The sequence below is a fragment of the Embiotoca jacksoni genome, unplaced genomic scaffold (assembly GCF_022577435.1).
Source record: "Embiotoca jacksoni isolate LCO1_2020_lvr unplaced genomic scaffold, fEmbJac1.0.p SCAF_20, whole genome shotgun sequence".
Taxonomy (NCBI): domain Eukaryota; kingdom Metazoa; phylum Chordata; class Actinopteri; family Embiotocidae; genus Embiotoca; species Embiotoca jacksoni.
In genome coordinates, this window is record NW_027185341.1 from 8626677 (window position 1) to 8644608 (window position 17932).

At 40.7% G+C, this 17932-nt stretch overlaps 1 protein-coding gene across 1 annotated transcript; it reads left to right on the forward strand.

The window, feature by feature from the left end:
- Positions 1-1009: 1009 nt before the first annotated feature.
- LOC138202255 (uncharacterized) lies at positions 1010-4684 on the forward strand. Its single transcript, XM_069156129.1, has 2 exons — positions 1010-1091; positions 1237-4684. Exon 2 carries the CDS (start codon positions 1441-1443, stop codon positions 1906-1908), a length of 468 nt encoding a protein of 155 aa, XP_069012230.1. The 5' UTR covers positions 1010-1091; positions 1237-1440; the 3' UTR covers positions 1909-4684.
- The last annotated feature ends 13248 nt before the right edge of the window (positions 4685-17932 follow it).

The window sequence follows — 17932 nt, forward strand, 5'->3', positions numbered from 1 at the left end:
CACACACACACACACACACACACACACACACACACACACACACACACACACACACACACACCGCATGCCCTATTAACGGTGATACGAGCGATCAACATGCGGGACATACTGTACAACGATACAGTATATTGGGGGCACTGTGACAAAGAGGGTGAGGAGGCTAACTGGTCATGCATTTGTGCTGGAGGGAACACGGATGACGCGTAGCATGCACGCACCGGGGAAAAAAAGAGAGCAGCGGGTAGATCCTGAATTACATCGCTGGTACCACGTGAAAACATATTAATACCTATTTGGATGCCTTTTAATCTTCAGTAATTACTTGCTTCTCTGTGACCTTGAAAAATGTGTCAAGTCTTTGACTTATGAATTGTAGTCAGAACTCCATTGAGTAATTACACAATTTTAGCAGTCAAGCGTGAGACAAGCGTGGTTTTCATGGTGAAAAGGTGACATTTTGGAGATACAAGGTTACCAGCTAACATTAATGATATTCCATCATAGCCCCTGAGGTGACCTTGCGCAGTCTAGTTAAAGAAAAAAAAGGAGAGAGATTGGAGTTTTTTTACATTAAAATAATATGAGTTACAGCAGCAGTAAAAAAATGATGTGATGGTCACGACGAATGCGCTGGACATATATTGTGTGCATGTCCAACCAAACCGGGGATGACAGGTAATCAATGGCAATCAAATGTTACGTAATAAATGCTGCACTGATAACAGTTCAGGCCTCAATGTCAGACAGCGTCAATTTGACTCTGCGGACCGTGAACAACGCAGTACCTCAGGGGACATCTCAGATTCCTCACCACACTAAATAATGAATTAATATTACTGAATGAGACTGCTCAACAGTAAACCTCACCCCCCCCCACCCGTCCTTCCTGAAAACACTTTGCCAAGGGAGCCAATCACACGCTCCCATCCTGTCGACCACATCTCCCAGGCCCCTCCTCCTCCCCTCTCTTGAATATATAGTCTATGAATATCGGCATCAGAAAACACTCGCACACCACGCTGCTGCAAGCAGCTCAGGAGACGGAGCTGCGCTGAAACCTTTCACCCATTGATGGACACTGGAAATAAAAGGTGAGAGTTTTTTTGTCTTTCATCATTTTCTTTTAACCCTTTTCCATAATGTTTGCCCAGTAGTTGTGTTTTCTTCTCTTTCTATCCCTATTTCTCTTCCATCTCCTGCTGTCTATTTTAAGCTTTTCTCTCTCCATCTCTCCAGTTCTAGGCACATGCTGGCGGCAAGTACTGAGAGCAACAACAACAGCAGCAACCTCACTGGCATTGACAGCACTACGAGCAGCTTTAGAGAAACCCCCTGTAGCGCCGCAAGCGCCAGCAGCAATCATCGGATACACGCTGGTAGGACCGGCGCCGCCGACGGGCCGCCTCTCTCATTTCGTTACCAAGGGACGGTGGCTCCGAGATGGGCTGCTCCTCGGGCCGGCAGCCCCCTGCTACGGTCCTTCACCCAGACCTGGATTGCGGCAATGGCAGCGAGTCCAACACCTTACCCCAAGACTCTGAAAACCAGAACCAGGGTTTGAATGGCTGCGGAGGGGACGGGGAGGGAAGTATGGGAAGGGGCCAGGCCAAACCTCCGGAGTCTCTCCCAACGCTGGAGAGACTCGCCCAGGCCACAGGCGGGACAGAGAAGTCCTGGTACCGCTGCGTGTTCCCGTTCGGCGTGATATCCCTCGTGATCGGCATGGCGGGCACCGGGGTGACGTTCACCTTCAACACGCTGCTCCAGACCAAAGTAGTGTCAGTAGCACTGCTGTGTGTTGGCGTGTTGATGCTGCTTGTGGCAGCTGTTTGCTGGAGGGCCCACAGACTGAGGAAGAGGAAAAAGAAGGAAGGTGGATTCTTCACTGCCGATCAGGGCACTTTGTGATCGAGGGTGGACTTGTGGTCAGATCCTTTCTAATCCCTACAAAGCACTTTGAGTTGGAGTCTTTGAATGAGAAGGCAGAGTTGTACAACCATTGATGCTTTTCCTCTCTACGCTAGAACCGAGTGACGAAGAGTTCGGACAATGCCAGTAGATTTGTTGTGTCAGGTAAACTTCGTAACAGCTCTGACAGATATGTATTCAGACAACACCACTTTAGCAAAGGCACATCCACCATCCGGAGCAGACACAGGGTAAAGTATGAGTCACACTACAACCTCCCCCTCCTTCCCTGCTCCCTCCTAATATGGATTTACCTGTAGATCCAGGGGGAGCGCAGAGCTGAGAGCAAATTATAGACCGTCTCTCCAAGGCTGTCCTCTTTGTGTCAGGGAAATGCATGATAGATAGGCGCCTCAGGAATAAGTGTCTCTGTGTGGAACAAGAGAGTTAGCTATGAAATCAATAGGCCTGTAAGGAACATCTTGATTGACCAGATCTAGACATTTGTGTTTGAGCATGCCCGTTTAAAACGTGCAATTAGTTTACAAAGGAACAAGAGTTTTTACCTGCCGAGGGAACTGTAATGAAAGAGAAGGTCGTGATTTGAACTGTGCTGACTCGCAGAGGTACATGGTTTCCTCTCACTTCAAAAGCATATGTGATTAGTTTCCAACTGTTCCAGTGCGGCTGCTCATTAGGTAAAAGCACCGTCCTGCAGTGAGGGTTTTTGTCTGAAAAGGAATCTGGCAAAATCATGCAGAACAAACTCAAATAGTAAGTTTACGTCGGTTGAACAATTACACACCTGCCTGTCCCTCTTATTTCCGTCTGCAATACAATGTAGTGTTATCAGGCCCAATCGTCAACACTTTCCCTTCCTGCCACCAGTGTTTTGTGGTGGGTAACTGCACTCCAGCTGTGCCGGATCAATAGAAATCACCACTCCGTCAAGTATTAATCTTTTGGAAGTAATGGGCTGCAATTTTAGTCCCCACTGATGAAATAGTTTTCCCAAGCACTCTTGGACTCGCCACAGATGATTTGTACACTGTACGAGAAAGGAAAAACATTACAGACCAGCGAAGACAAAGCTATTAAGGACAACATCCTTGACGACCATATTCCTCGGATCCGCGCCTCCCGCTGCTGAACCAAACAAACGCGATGCCGTCGGACGTTTTGGTGTGAACAGTGAAGGAAAATCAATACTTTCCTTCTTCGTTCCCTCCATTCTTCATCTCTCTGAGGGAGGACTTAACACTGTTTGTATACTCTACTGGATGTGAGAAATAGACATTAAGTTAACTCTCCCCTTGGTACAGGCTTCAGCAGGTTTAACACGACGGTCCTCATTGATTAGCTTCATAAAGTGTTGGGTATTGTGAAAACCTGTCTCGATGAACTTGTCCTGAATATTGTTCTTTCTTAAACACTGTATACTACAAATACATGGCGTCCCGACGGGCTCTTAAAATTCGAGAAAAATCCCCTTCCCTCTTAGTTGGGGAGACAACACGTAGCAGTAAGTTAACCACAATAGCTATAATCGTATACGGTCCTCAGCAGCAGGTGATGTGGTTTTAGGGAAGACCCAGCAGCTTCGTGTCAGCTGTAGCAATGTTATTGTGTTTCATTGATGATATTTGATTATAATGTTTACTGGGCATCACGTGTGGTCCAAACTTTCTGTATGGAGTTACTACAGTTATCACCTGGAGCAGCAGCTGTAGGCATGTCTGTGTGTGCGCACAGCAAAGCTACACTTAATCTTCTTATCCTCGACTCCCCGTATCCTCCGTGTCGATTATCCATTTTCACAGGCATCTTTTGCTTCTAAAATCAGAGATAATCTCTGAGAAAATCCCTCCGCAGTGTTGATGTGTTCATATGTGCACACGTATTTGTTCTGAAAAACGTAGTATTCTTCAAAATGACATATCATAAATACTGTAGGTACTGTGCCAAATCAAAAGCGTAGCCACATTTCTGAATGTACCTCCAACAGGAGTGTCTTATTGACGTCCTTGTACAGAGTGTAAAGAGTATTTCTGTATCTTCTATTTTGAGTAGACAGAGACTTCAACATACAGTACAGTATCTCTCTATTTGAGGCACTTGCCTAAACTGCTGTTTTGATTTCTGTTTCAACGGGTGTCTGGTTGTAATGATTTGAAGTGTGTTTCTGTGAGTGTAAATCCTGATTGTTTCATTCCAAAATGAGACATCTGTCATTTAAATTCATCGTCACAGACGACGTACAAATTTCCATTGAAGTGAAGCACATAATTAGTTACAATTATAAGTTATTTTTTAAGGACAGAAAGATGTTTTGTTTTCTAACACAGTGGTTTTGGAATGAAACTATTCAGTTGCTTAAGTGGTTGTGGTCAATTTGCTTTGAGTTTACTGGCATGGTCAAGCTTTTCTCTGAGTGCCTTTTACTAGCTACGTCGATATTTCTACGTACGGTGTAGTTAATGTACGCTGTGCAGGCCTTCCGGTGCCAATAACAGGAGTAGCCCAAAAGAGAGGCAGGAATATTACAGTTTAATTTCAGTCCAGTTCAGTCCGTCTGAGTGCAGCGTGTGCATAAAGTTACCTTAAGTCACACTTTGATACGGTTTCTTTTGTAAAATCGCCAGAAATACCAAATATATTTATCCAGAAGTTTATTTTTTGTGTCTTTGAAATGTGTGTAAAAATTGTACATTGTTCTCGTTTACTGTTCAGCTTCTGAAGCACTGGATTAAAATGCAAAAGTCGATTTTGGAAACTAGCTCCGTGGTCCTCATTTCTTTTCATCTTGCTCGGAAATTGCTGCAGAATTGCCATTTAGTGTCATTAGTGAAGTCGTTGACGCTGAGCGTCTGGAGAGTGATCAGCAGTAGTCCTGGATGTCTTCCTCACTGACCTTTGTGCTCATTCGGTAGTGCACATTTTGGGCCACAGCTGGTGCCCTCATCTTTTAAATACAGCACTACTGCTGACTTCAGCCAAACACTTTTGTTAACCGGTGCACAAAATTGTTGACGGTGAGCAGAAAGGAATTTTTTTTGTTGTATTTTGCAAATCACCGCTGTGGAACAAAGATAACAAATCTAAAGTGACAGGCTTCGATCAGTTCACCATGCAGCATAATTTACATTTTGTAAAAACTAACAATGGAAAATACAAACTTTCCATCCATTATTATGTCATATGGTTCTGTACAGTCGATTTGTGACATTCATTTAGAAATTTTGATACAGGTTTAAAAATGTGAACTTTTAACCTATTGATGGCGCTAGATGAAAAGTGAGGCAATCCCCTCTTGACTGTTTAGAAAATTGTTCTGAGACTCAAGAACTAAAAAAATGAGGCCAATGCCAAAGTGTCTTCAAGTGCTACACTGAGGGCCACTAGGGGCTGGCTCCAAAAAACCTCAGGCACTAATAGACTTCCATCAACTTCTCTCGGGAAATACGAATCCCCAAATTTTTTCCACGTCATTATGGTGTCATTTTCTTAATTCACTCCTTCTTATCAGTGTGCTGATGGTCCTTCCGGAAATAATTCATAGATATTAGGCATTAAAGAGAGGTATGTTTGGGGGGTGCAGTCAGGTCACTGGTATTGTACGGCGTGTCTTAGTCAGATCTACCGCTGGCTCCTCTCCAGCTCCGTCCTTGTGTCCAAATATGGTGATAACAATGACGGTGATGGCAAAATGCCAGACTCAAGGTTTTAGAACAGCAGTTTAAAAAACAGTGGGTGATGTCACGGTGGGTTGTCGCTTGGGATCACCAAAATGATTTCAGCTCAACGTGTGTGTTTGCACCATATTCTATGGAAATCCAAATAGGAAGTGTTCAACCTTTGGGGACTCAAAATGTCGGTACTAAATTTCATAGTCATCAAGTCATGTTGTCAGCATGGCAAAAATATGTGCTCAAAGTTATGGGAAGAGTATGATAAGATAAAAAAAAAAATAAAAAAAACTGCAAAGGCTGGACTTGAAAATGCTGTTTGTATCAGGTGTGAAGTTTAATGCCATGTTTTTGAGTTGAATTCCTGAACATGAAACATAAATTACAGGGCATCAGTTTTCATAGTAAGAGATCCTACCTTTGCTGGTTTATAGAATCTATTGTTCTCTGGAATGCCTTCAAGATAAAAAAAAAAATAATAAAAAAAAAGCAAATAAATTGACATGACATAAAATCAGACGTATCAATAACAGAAAAATCACATGCCAGGAACAATACAGAATTGGGTGTTGAGCCAGAAGTTCACTGAGAACTAGGCAGAAATTTGACAAAGGTTCATGACGCCTCAGGATCTTTGCAGATGAGGCAGCAACAGAGTGTATGCAACATAATTTAGGCAAAAGCACATGCTAAGTAAAATATTCTCAGAGAGTGAGATTAACATCGATCTCAGGACCTTCATAGATCTAAAGACATTCAATGAGGTTGTCGCGTACCACCAGAAAAGAAATTGTCTTTGTTGCCACTCAGGTATACGATTCATCTCTTACTTTTATTTCCAATGCTGCATCACATCTGCATGTCCCACGTAAGTTCTCATTAGTTTGCTCCACTTATTAGTCATGCCAGTCATCCAAAACTCTCAGCGGCAGCACTATCGATTTTCACGCCCGTCGACGTCCTTTGTGAGCGCAGCTGTTTTCTATGAATATGCAAATGAGCACCCGTCCTGAATGCGCCCACGCTTTCTTCGCCTCCTCCTCCTCTTCTCATCCACCCATCTATAAGGGATTGTGTCATTCTCCCTCCCTCTCCCTCTCCCCTTGGACGGAGCTAAAAATAGCCCGAGCCGATATGGAAAGCAATGGAAGCAAGCAGCAAGAGGGGTGGGTCGCTGGTGGAGAGAAGAATGTATGAGTGGGGAACACGGTTCAACAGACAGTACATGGACGCAGAACATTTTTAGAGCAAGTCAAGATACAAGTGGTTATTGTTAGAGAATCCACATCAAACGTATGTTCAGGAAATTACTCACTGTGACTACATGTCCATTTCTACTGACTTTGAGTTGTAATTAATACCTCCAATATTTGTATGTGCACAGAAAGCAGATGTACTCAATACTTTTATATTAACGCTCGAATCCTTCCTAGCCTGGCATGGTATTATACCCTGTGTAATTGAGTCATCTTTATCCATTAAGCCTGCAACTCCTCGGTACAATGGTGATGAGAAATTCGTTTTTCTACTCTTTTTGTTCCATCTAGGAACCAGATAATTTTCAAGCAGCAGCAAAGGAAGAAAAATGACAAAGCAATTCAGAGCATGAAAAGCATTCAAAGTACGTCCAGTGGACCTGAGAGAAATTAGGCTAATGAGGGCCGAATTTTCAGTTTGGGAAGCCATTAGATATCACAAGCAAGCACGCTTGGAAAATTTTGGCATTCTGCTGCTTTGTCTACCACTGGAGTAAAAGAAATGTGTACCACAACCTAAAAAGTTGATGTATGCTGTAAAAGTCCAGGATCAGAACTGCTTCAGCTGATAAAACAGAAAGGCAGGAAAAAAAAAACTCAAATCTTTAGTTTTAATGCAGTTTAGATGGGGGAGAGTGTAACCTGGGTAGTTTTCTGAAGCTACAGTTAAAAGATGCCTCCTAAAGGCATCGTTTATTAAAGTTTTTGCGAGACACTACAATTTACTGATGTTCCCTTAACTATCAGTAGATTTAGACTTTATTAATCCCACAGTGGGGAAATTTAGTTGTCACAGCAGCATAGAAACACAAAAAGGTGCACACAATAAGAACAAATTTACAAATACGTACACATAAAATAAGAGAGATAAAAAGAATAAGAGCAATGAATAAATACACACACACACAAACTACATACACAAAAACAAATAAAATAACAATAGGGCTTCCGCACCTTCAGTGCTCGGGCCCTAATAAAATAAATCAATACAGCTTGGGGTGAATGGAAAGTGTCGGGTGCTATGAAATGAAATGAAATGAAATGCAGTGCAATGTTATTTTAGGGTGTTGTTGAATAGGTGTGCTAATATAATGTGTTTCAAGGTTTAAACTGAGTGCATCTTTATGGATGGTGAAGGCTACACATGGTAAATGCTCTGTGACTCACTGACGCTGGTGAGATGTATTCCTCCCTAAACAAAGAAAAATGTATGCATTTTACAATGAAAATGTGTTAGAGTGGGTCTAGTGTAGGTATCGACATTTGGTACCAAATGGCAAGTAATTTTTTTTGATACTAGAAAGGACCAAAACAATTCGGTTGGTGTCTTAAAACCATCAAAGTTGACCTTACGCGGCGGTTGAAAAACAGCCCGTGCATTTATGGATTAATGGTAGAACAAGTGACTCATTGTATGAAAAAGGTTTGGCTCGTAGTGACAAACCAACAGAAATGTACCTTTGCGGTTCCCCTCAGCTCTACTATGTACAGTATGTTGTAATTTTTTTTTTTGGATGTACAAACAAGGTGCATTTTGTAAATGTGACCGCTTTAGAGATGTTGCAACTTCGAGCTAAATTTAGCTAATTTCTTCTTTTGAACTCCTTATACATAGCTGGGCTAAACACATACTTGAACACGTGAGATTGATCATGACAACAGTAACTTTCTGTTCTGAGAAAAAGACAGTATGAACATTTTCTAAAACATGAATTGTCCTTAGATAATAATATTTGTTACGATTCACAAACTAAAGTAGGGTTATAGAAGTACGTAACAGATTACAGCACTAAAAGTAGATACATTAAAAGTATTAATGACTGAAAGAGAGCTTCTCCCTGTTTGTTCAGTCACGTTTACTCAAGTAAGTCCGCTACTTAAACATGATTTCCACCTGCATTTGAGCAAACCACTAAAGAGAAGCTTCAGTAAATTACCTCTAATCACCTTTAAATATCACTCTCCGTGCTTCCGTGCTGATTGCTTCTCTCTGCTCCTCGTCCCACACCCATCTCCGAGCTTCCGCTTATAATTTTCTCTACTGTGGTTATAGCCGGCATCATGGACAAATCACCTCATTGACATGTTCTGTTAATTAGCCTGCCACCAATTCCTTCTGCTTAGTTGCCACTCGTCGTCCAGTGTCAAAGGTTGTTAATTATCACAGTGTGAAGTCGCCTCACATGTTCAGATCTGTCAGCCCCATTTCCATCACAGCCTTCTGCTTTTTCTTCTAAATTCGTTTCAGTTGCACATTCAATTTATTTTTTAACAGGACATGAAAATCTCAGGTGTTGTTATTAAAAGGTGAGCACTGCCTCTTATTTTCAAAACAAACAAATGGAAAAGAAATTATAATTACACATATAAAAAAAATTAAAAAATTTCCCCTCGGGGATTAATAAAGTATATACCTACCTACCTACCATAAGCCTAACGGCACCATTTGGCATCAGCTCAACACTAAATGAGGAGGCAGGAGGTTTGCATGTGTATGAAGTATTTATATAGCTGTGAATGGCTACATTATACAGTGTGTCCTCAGCTTGGTCTTCAGCTATTTCTCAGACTTGTGTGTGAAGCATGCAAAACTGTAGAAGAAATAGAAAACTGACGAGAGAAACTAAAATTCATGTGCACATTTAAACCACATTTTCTATGCAAGTAGAAGCAAGAGCAAAAGAGACATGAGGTTTCCGGTATTGTAAAAAGTCAGATTGTGCAGATATAACACTGGAAAAGGGGAAAACATGGGACTTTTAAAACAGCAGGCAGCTTTAGGGTGAGTAGCAGTTAAAACATATGCACTTATCCATTGGGTGTGAGACACCATCTTATTCTAACAGCTTTAGAAAAGCGACCAGAAACACATATTTGCAAAGAGTTCTTGATAACACTGTTGTGGCAAGAAATGTTTTAAATGAAATGAAACATACACTCACCAGCCACTTTATTAGGTACACCTTGCTAGTGCCGGGCCGGACCCCCTCTTCCCTTTAGAACTGCCTTCATTCTTCATGGCACAGATTCAACAAGGTTGTGGAAACATTCCTCAGAGGTTTTGGTCCATATTAACATGATAGCATCACGCAGTTGCTGCAGATTTGTCGGCTTCACATCCACGATGCGAATCTCCCGTTCCACCTCGTCCCGAAGGTTCTACCGGATTGAGATCTGGTGACTGTGGAGGCCGTTGGAGTTCAGTGAACTCACTGTCATGTTCAAGAAACCAGTTTGAGATGATTTGAGCTTTGTGACATGATCATAAAGGGACGGACGTGGTCAGCAACAATACTCAGGTAGGCTGTGGCGTTTAGACGATGTTCAATTGGTACTAAGGGGCCCAAAGTGTGCCAAGAAAATATCCCCACACCATTACACCACCACCACCAGCCTGAACCGTTGATACAAGGCAGGATGGATCCATGCTTTCAGTTTGTTGTTGTTAGCTGACAGGAGGCACCTGGTGGTCTTCTGCCGCTGGAGCTCATCTGCTTCAAGGTTCCACATGTTGTGCGTTCAGAGATGGTCTTCTGCATACCTCGGTTGTCACGAATGGTTATTTGAGTTACTGTTGCCTTTCTATCATCTCGAACCAGTCTGGCCGTTCTCCTCTGACCTCTGACCTCTGGCATCAACAAGGCATTTTCTCCCAGATAACTGCCGCTCACTGGATATTTTCCCTTTTTCGGACCGTTCTCTGAAAACCCTAGAGATGGTTGTGTGTGAAAATCCCAGTAGATCAGCAGTTTGTGAAATACTCAGACCAGCCCGTCTGGCACTAACAACCGTGCCACGTTCAAAGTCACTTAAATTCCCTTTCTTCCCCATTCTGATGCTTGGTTTGAACTTCAGCAGGTCGTCTTGACCATGTCTACATGCTTAAATGCATTGAGTTGCTGCCACGTGATTGGCAGATTAGATATTTGTGTTAACGAGCAGTTGAACAGGTGTACCTAATAAAGTGGCCGGTGAGTGTATTGCACACCAGCCTCTTGGTCAATAAATCATCTCATGGATTTCATCCTCATTAGTCTGGCTTCATGCATGATAACTACTGAACAGTGACACAACAGACTTGGGTAGTACGACGGTTGAAATGAATCTGTTGTCATGGCTTCTTCTGCTCTAAGTTTATCATTTTCCACACCCGGCTCATTTACGCCTGACATTAATATGAAATATTTATCCACATATTTTGTATTACCTGCATAAGGAAATTAACATAATTGCGTAAATATGCACGTATCTGATGTACAATTTGGGCAGAATGGACATAACAAAACACGTATTAATAGGGAGAGGGAGGGCACGCTAAATAATTTCCTCAATGTTGCTGAACATAGAAACATAAGGTTCTCCCAGATAGAAAAAAAAAAATGACTCCATTGATTTATGTTATGGCCCGCAGCTTTATTTACACTTAAAGGTCAGTGACTGAAATGTCAGGATTCAGATAATGTACTCTAAGACGGATCACATATTAATATCAGGTGTAAATGGGTTCAGCCTGCAGGTCTCGTGTCTGCAGACCGACCACTCAGTAAGTGTAACCCAGGTTGTTGTTTTTAAGCTACAATTAACAGATGTCATGCAAGTTATTGCTATACACTACAATTTACTGATGTTACATTGAAACCTAAAAAAAAAACCTCAACATGAGGCACCGAAATGTACTTTTCCTAAATGCCTCACAGGCTATCAGAGAGACCAACGTGTAAGTGTCAAAAACTGCAGTTCCTCAAATGGCCACTTAAAGCTCACTCCAAAAACGAGTAAATCCTCATAGACCCGCATGTTAAAATGTCTAATTTACAGCAGAAATAAACAAGTTTGCAACCTGATACTAAAACTGTTTTGGGTTCTGTAGCTAATTTACCCATTCATGACAACAGCAGGGGGTGGACTTTTTTTTTTAATACCTCATCGGTTTTGTAAATTGTATCATGGCTTAAAGTTATTCATATCTAAGGGCAGTGCTGAATTGAGAAACAGGTGGGAGTGATGACAGTTGACTAGCTGCCTGCAGATTTCAGCAACCGGGGTTCATTGTTTCCGCTTCAACTCACTCATGCCCAGTACCACCTCTTTACCCGTTTTTGGATTAGCCGGGAGCAATGCTGAACCACAACTGAGTTTCAAAACCAATCTTCTGGACACCTATTTGTGATATCGTGAAGGCTACGTCCACATTCGTACATAGCCTATGTTCACGCCTTGAGTTCATACTTACCCTCACCATGACACTTTCATGTCTGAGTCACCATTTGCGCTGACATGTCGTTGCAGCTGCAGTGCTAACTGTCAAAGTTGTAAAGTCAGTCACTCCACACGACGCCGAGCCAGAAAGCAAGACACCTCTACCATCAGCTCCTTTCACATCATCCGCTCTCATTAATCCAGAGCAACCACTGTGCTCCAAGGGCTGCCTTCCACTCCACTATTGTTAATGACTTTTCCCTGAACCCAGTGTCTCCTCACGCCATCCTTCACTTCAGCTAGTGGTTTGCGACATTTCCTAGAATACTTTAGTTATTCAAAGTTCATAATAGGTATGTAATACGCCCTCATACCCAAGATGCTAGCATAGAAAAAAAATCTCATGAATAGTTCAGAGTGGTTTGGAGCCGGTAGTGTCCATATTTGGGCGAGCTGGGGGGAGCGAGCGGTGAATCTGACTCAATCTGATTGGAAACTCTGCAATATTACGTCCCACCCCCCGATAGCTGCAACCTGACAGCACCACAGGCCTGTCAATCAAACAGACACGCCCCCAGAAACACAGCTTTTTGAAGCTTATTTTCTAGTTAATGATGGGATTATTTTCAGATGGACAGCAAGAAAACTATTAAGAACAAGTGACTTTAGCTAACAACACTGAAATAACTTGTGGAAAAAATATTTACTGACTTAGAATTTTTAGAGACCAGTTGAATGGCAGTCTATGGAGCCGGAAGCTTTGTGTAGCCGACCTCTAGTGGCACTCGGTGGTATCGCAATTTAAGGCACTTCTGCATCGGCCTCATTTTTCAGAGCTGGAGGCTACATCCACTTTTATATACAGTCAATGGTGCTGAGTCTATTTTTTTTTTTTGCTTAAATGGAAGTTATCAATATATTGATATGGATGATTATGAAAGTAAATCATATGGATTGTATTAACCTGCTTGCACAGATGACCCACACAGCCATGTTGTAGGGGAGAACAGTCTCATTTTTTTTATCCCTGTGATCCTCCCACTGTGACATTTCACAATGTCTTCTGTGAAAACCTATAATCGTGATATTTTTCTATCTTTCTATCTCTGTATTTTCTTTTTTTTCTCCGTGGCAGGAAAATAACACATTTCATTTTCATTAGTAAGCACTTGTTTATTTGTGATGTCATTAAGCTAAATAATGGATGCCCCCTGTCGTCCGAGGCACTGCAGAAACGGCTGCCTGGACCATTTATTATGAATAATCAAAACCACAATGAAGGTCACTAATGACAGACAGCACAACAGATGTTTCGCCTGTGTTTCTGTTGCTTCCTGATTTCTCCGGCGCCTTGCGATGTTTTTTTTTCCATACATTCTTCTTCCCTTTAATCTTCTTGTGATATCGTGTATCATGAGCTCGCCAAGTGAATTTGTCCTGTTGAATCAGCAGTGACTGACAGCAGAACAAATGAGATTTCTTATCTGTTCTTTTAATCTTCACCAATCTGTGTGTTACATTTGTGCAGGAAAAGCTAATAAAAGGCTGACCATGCCCTGTGAGCTCGGCCACATCTGACTCACTAATCAATGAACATTCCACCATTCACACACACACAAATATACACACTGGCTCATGGGACCATTAAATTGCAGACGCAGACACACACTCCCTCACACACCGGACATTTCAATTACAGGGCGGCTTTGCCTTGTCACCACCTACAATTGGTGCTATATCTTCTCTGGCTGGAGCCCGCCAACGCAGGGCAGATGGCGAAACAGCTGTATACTACCATATGTAGGGACTGGAAGCAACGGCATTATGTAATGTAGTGTCAGTGTTTACATTGGCTTTTGAACTAGTAGGCTACTAATTTTGTACCTGACAATTTGCCCCAGTGCGTCATTACATGTATAACGAGGAGCCCAACGAAGAGCGAAAGGCAATTCAGTGGTCAATAAATTATCTGTTTGTGTAAAAGAAAAGTGACTAATAAATATTTCTGTGAGAAATTTAAATCTTTACTCTGAGATAAAAAATAAAAAAAAATGTTGCACATAAGGGAGTTTAAAATGTTGTGAAATTTTAAAAACTGCAATAGATGCATGAGTAGATGCACAGGTAATTATAAATTCCACCTACATTCACATACAAACTTAAGCGTGTCTTGACATCTGGCGCATTTAATGCTTTTAGAGTGACTTACAAAGAATATAAATGTTCCAACGTATTTTTTTCATATCTGGCCACGAGGGGGCAACGCATGATGTAAAACAATCGCGACATCAAGTTATTAACGGGTGTCACGTTAGCAGAAAGTTGCCCATGTAAACTTTCGGCTGAGCGACATTGGCATTATTTGAATAATTATTTCTGTCTATCTGATAAATACTAGTCCATCATTTACTCTCTATTATGCTCTATTTGGGTCTCCACCGACGACAGATGAAAATATCTGCCTTTTCTGCTGCTAAATGCTCCACTATGTTCACCAAGTGGCTGCTGGTAGCACACAGCGGAATTTGTCAGACCATTGACTTGGTAAGAGCCGCATACTGCGACGGTGCAAACAATACAGATGAGTCAACCAAAACAGTAAAGTTGCGAACCAGAAAACCAAAACAGTGAGGTGCTACAAACCGACATAAAGCTGAGGGGAATTGTGGAGTCAGTTTTTCATTTGTTTTTATTCGCGAGCCCTTTCACATTACACATAGCCATGTAAAATTATTGATTCGTGCAACTTATGAGGGTTCATTATTTGCTTCTGTTGTGTTTGGAAACCGAAAATCAGTGGCTGTACTATTAAATGCGTACTGTGAAGGGAGTACAACGGAATTAACAATCCAAGTGGCATTACCGAATGATGTGAAAAACATGAATTAATTTGTTTCCTGTATCAAAACAGAAACATTTCTGGAATATATTTTAGCATTTGAAAATTCATCTCTTTGCTAAGAAAGTTTTCTTTTATTTGCAAATGACAAAGTTCACCTAAACAAAGACAGATGAAGTTTACTTTTTTAACTGCGACTGCAGACAGAAATGTTTCATTAGAGTTGGCTTTCATAACATCGACTCCTTTAAACAAGTTAAGATTATGATTGAAGTGCTAATTAAGGAATGCCAAATAATTAAAGTAAGAAAAACACAAACAGCACAAAAGTAAAGTAGGCTATTTTTTCGTAATGCTCATTTTTAAGGCGTTTTAAGGAGAACTTCATGTTATCTGTTGTGAATAATTTTTTGCTCTTCAGGGTTTTTTAATGGGCATAGAAAATACATCCTTCTTCTGTTCTGTGTCAAAAAGGGAAGCATTTTTCAAAAAGTCAATGGTGCCTAACTCCTAACCACCATAATCACTTAATAATTGATACTTTCCTGATAGCTGTCTTAAAGTTGAATGCTCACATGGCAGCTTTTCATCACTCTGTTTTATGTGGCACTGAACACGATCCACTTTACTTGTCATGGGCACTGCAGTGTGTAAAAAATGTGTGGTCTATTCTGTTGCAAGAAAATTTTTGCAAAGCAAGAACATGTGAGGAGAATGGAAAAACCCAGCTCCATCTGCTGTTATTTAAAACTTGTCTTTTTTGGAACAGAAGATCACACAGTCATCAAATCTGTCACTGTCAGGTTGAGTTAGCCTGCTTATTAAGCCAATTACCGATTTTCTTTTTTGAACAGCAATATGTTCTTGTTCCACAGGATGTGATTTGTCTTTCTTGTTTTTTGTAAGATGTTTTATAGTTCCCCCGAGCACGATCTCCCCCGCACACTTTGTGATCCCTTTTCTCTCATGAATTTGTAAGAAGATAAATGAGACCTAAAACTTCACAACAGGTATGTGTGCAAATTGTGTCATTTTTTATCAAGTGAAACACTTCACAGTTGACAAGTTCTGTTGTTTTTTTTCATTCATTATATCTTCACCCTGAATCACTGATCACAAAAACCTTTCAAAGGGTGAAATTTCATTGCAAAGCAAATTTGAATAGGATTTTGTGATTGGTTGAATCTCTAAATCCGTGCCAATTTTTTAACGTAAAGTTCAACTTTGTGGTTTATTGACAGTGTTAACCTTTGACTTAACAGAGTAGATTTAAGATATTGTGACTTATTAGCTGTGTTGTTTGAGCCACATGTACCCTCTTCGGTAAAAAAAAAACTACTCCAGACAGTCAGAGACACAAATCAACGGTGCTTTATGGCTTTTGAATAACCTGGTTGAACTGAGCTAATATTTAGCATGAAGTTATCAAACTTGTTAGTGTGGAGATCTCTTGTCTTCCTCTGATTAAACACTGGTTAAACGAGCAAAATTCATCATCACCTTATTATATAATAACCTACATGCTATTATTATTCTCTGTAACTTTCCAGCTGACCTGAAGCACATTTAATTTGTGTGAGAGAAGCTTGCTTAGCTGTGTGGTGAAGAGGGAAACAAAACATTTTCATGGCAGAAGATCTCCCTTGTTCTATGTTTTGACTATTTTGTTTACGGTGACAAATGTGTGACTGTATCTGTATGTGGGGTCGGACTCACCACGCAAACCCTGGGTGCATGAGCCTGTCCTTTCAGCTGAAATATGTTGACTCTGTAATTCTTTGATTTGTGATTGTTTAATATTCTTATTGCAATTCTTGACCGTTCTTATTGAGATTCTTCTATTATCTTGTTTTATTAAATTGACAAAAGACAGTTAATTGTATCATTGTTTATCTATTCATTTCTCAAAGGAAATACATCATTTCCGTGAAACATCACTAATGTAATTTATTTCTGTCATACCATTACCTTCCATTGCAAGCCCAAAGGGTTCACGGGGCCCTGGCATTGCAGTTGGTGATAAAAGAGCTGTCTTAATGAATTCACTCATTGCTGTCTATACGCTGTCTAAATCCTTTTAATCTGAAGGCAATAACAATCGCTGCATGAGCTTGCTGATTTTTCACCAGAGTAAATGTCTTACCCCTGATGAACTGTCAAAACTTTCATGGTGGAATAATTATCAATTTTATTTAATGTCATCCTTTAAATGGCCTCGCTGAAATCATCAAATTAGAAATGGATTAGCTTTCAGGTCCAACAAACACAGAAGTAATACAACTGTCATCAATTATAGTGCTGCTTGACATTTACCTGCTAATAATTTTGACAAATTATGAGGCTGCTGAGCCTTTTCATTATAAACATATTTATGATAATTTATTGGTTAAACCTCCACTGAAATAAACCTCTATGTTGGAGATAGGCTAATTAATTTGATGATGTCAAACCAGCATAAATATATCAGTGTCATAGCACCAAACTCTACAGATTTGACTGATTCTAGTTGTTCAGTCTCTCATTTTAGAACTGAACAGCAACTGAAACATTTACTTTAAAACAGCATGTAAAATTACCATAATTTTGGTCTGTAAGTCAGCGAGAAGCAGCAGGACTCCACCATATGGGTTAACAGACTAAAATTGCCAATTCCTTTTTATTGTGAATTTAAATATTTTCAGTTACTCTGAGTTAAAAGATTTCATTCACCTCTTCCATGGGATTAAGTTTACAGAACTCCAAAAAATAAGTAAACAAACATTTTCTCATGTTAACTCAACTCAATATTTATTAGTCTTTTTTAGTCATTTTTCAATTACACATAAATCAAACACTTTCACCTTTTAATACTTAAAATCTTGTGACTAAAGACTTTACAGCAACACATTGCCTCAATTACATTAAGTGCATCTAACTTAAAAGCTTGACCGCATGTCTTCTACACTGTCTTCTTTCCATCTCCAATGTAACAGGGCGCACTGGTAACAATGAAAACAAAAAAAAGTGGGGGACAGACAGCGGGGGACAGACAGCTGTCCATCTCC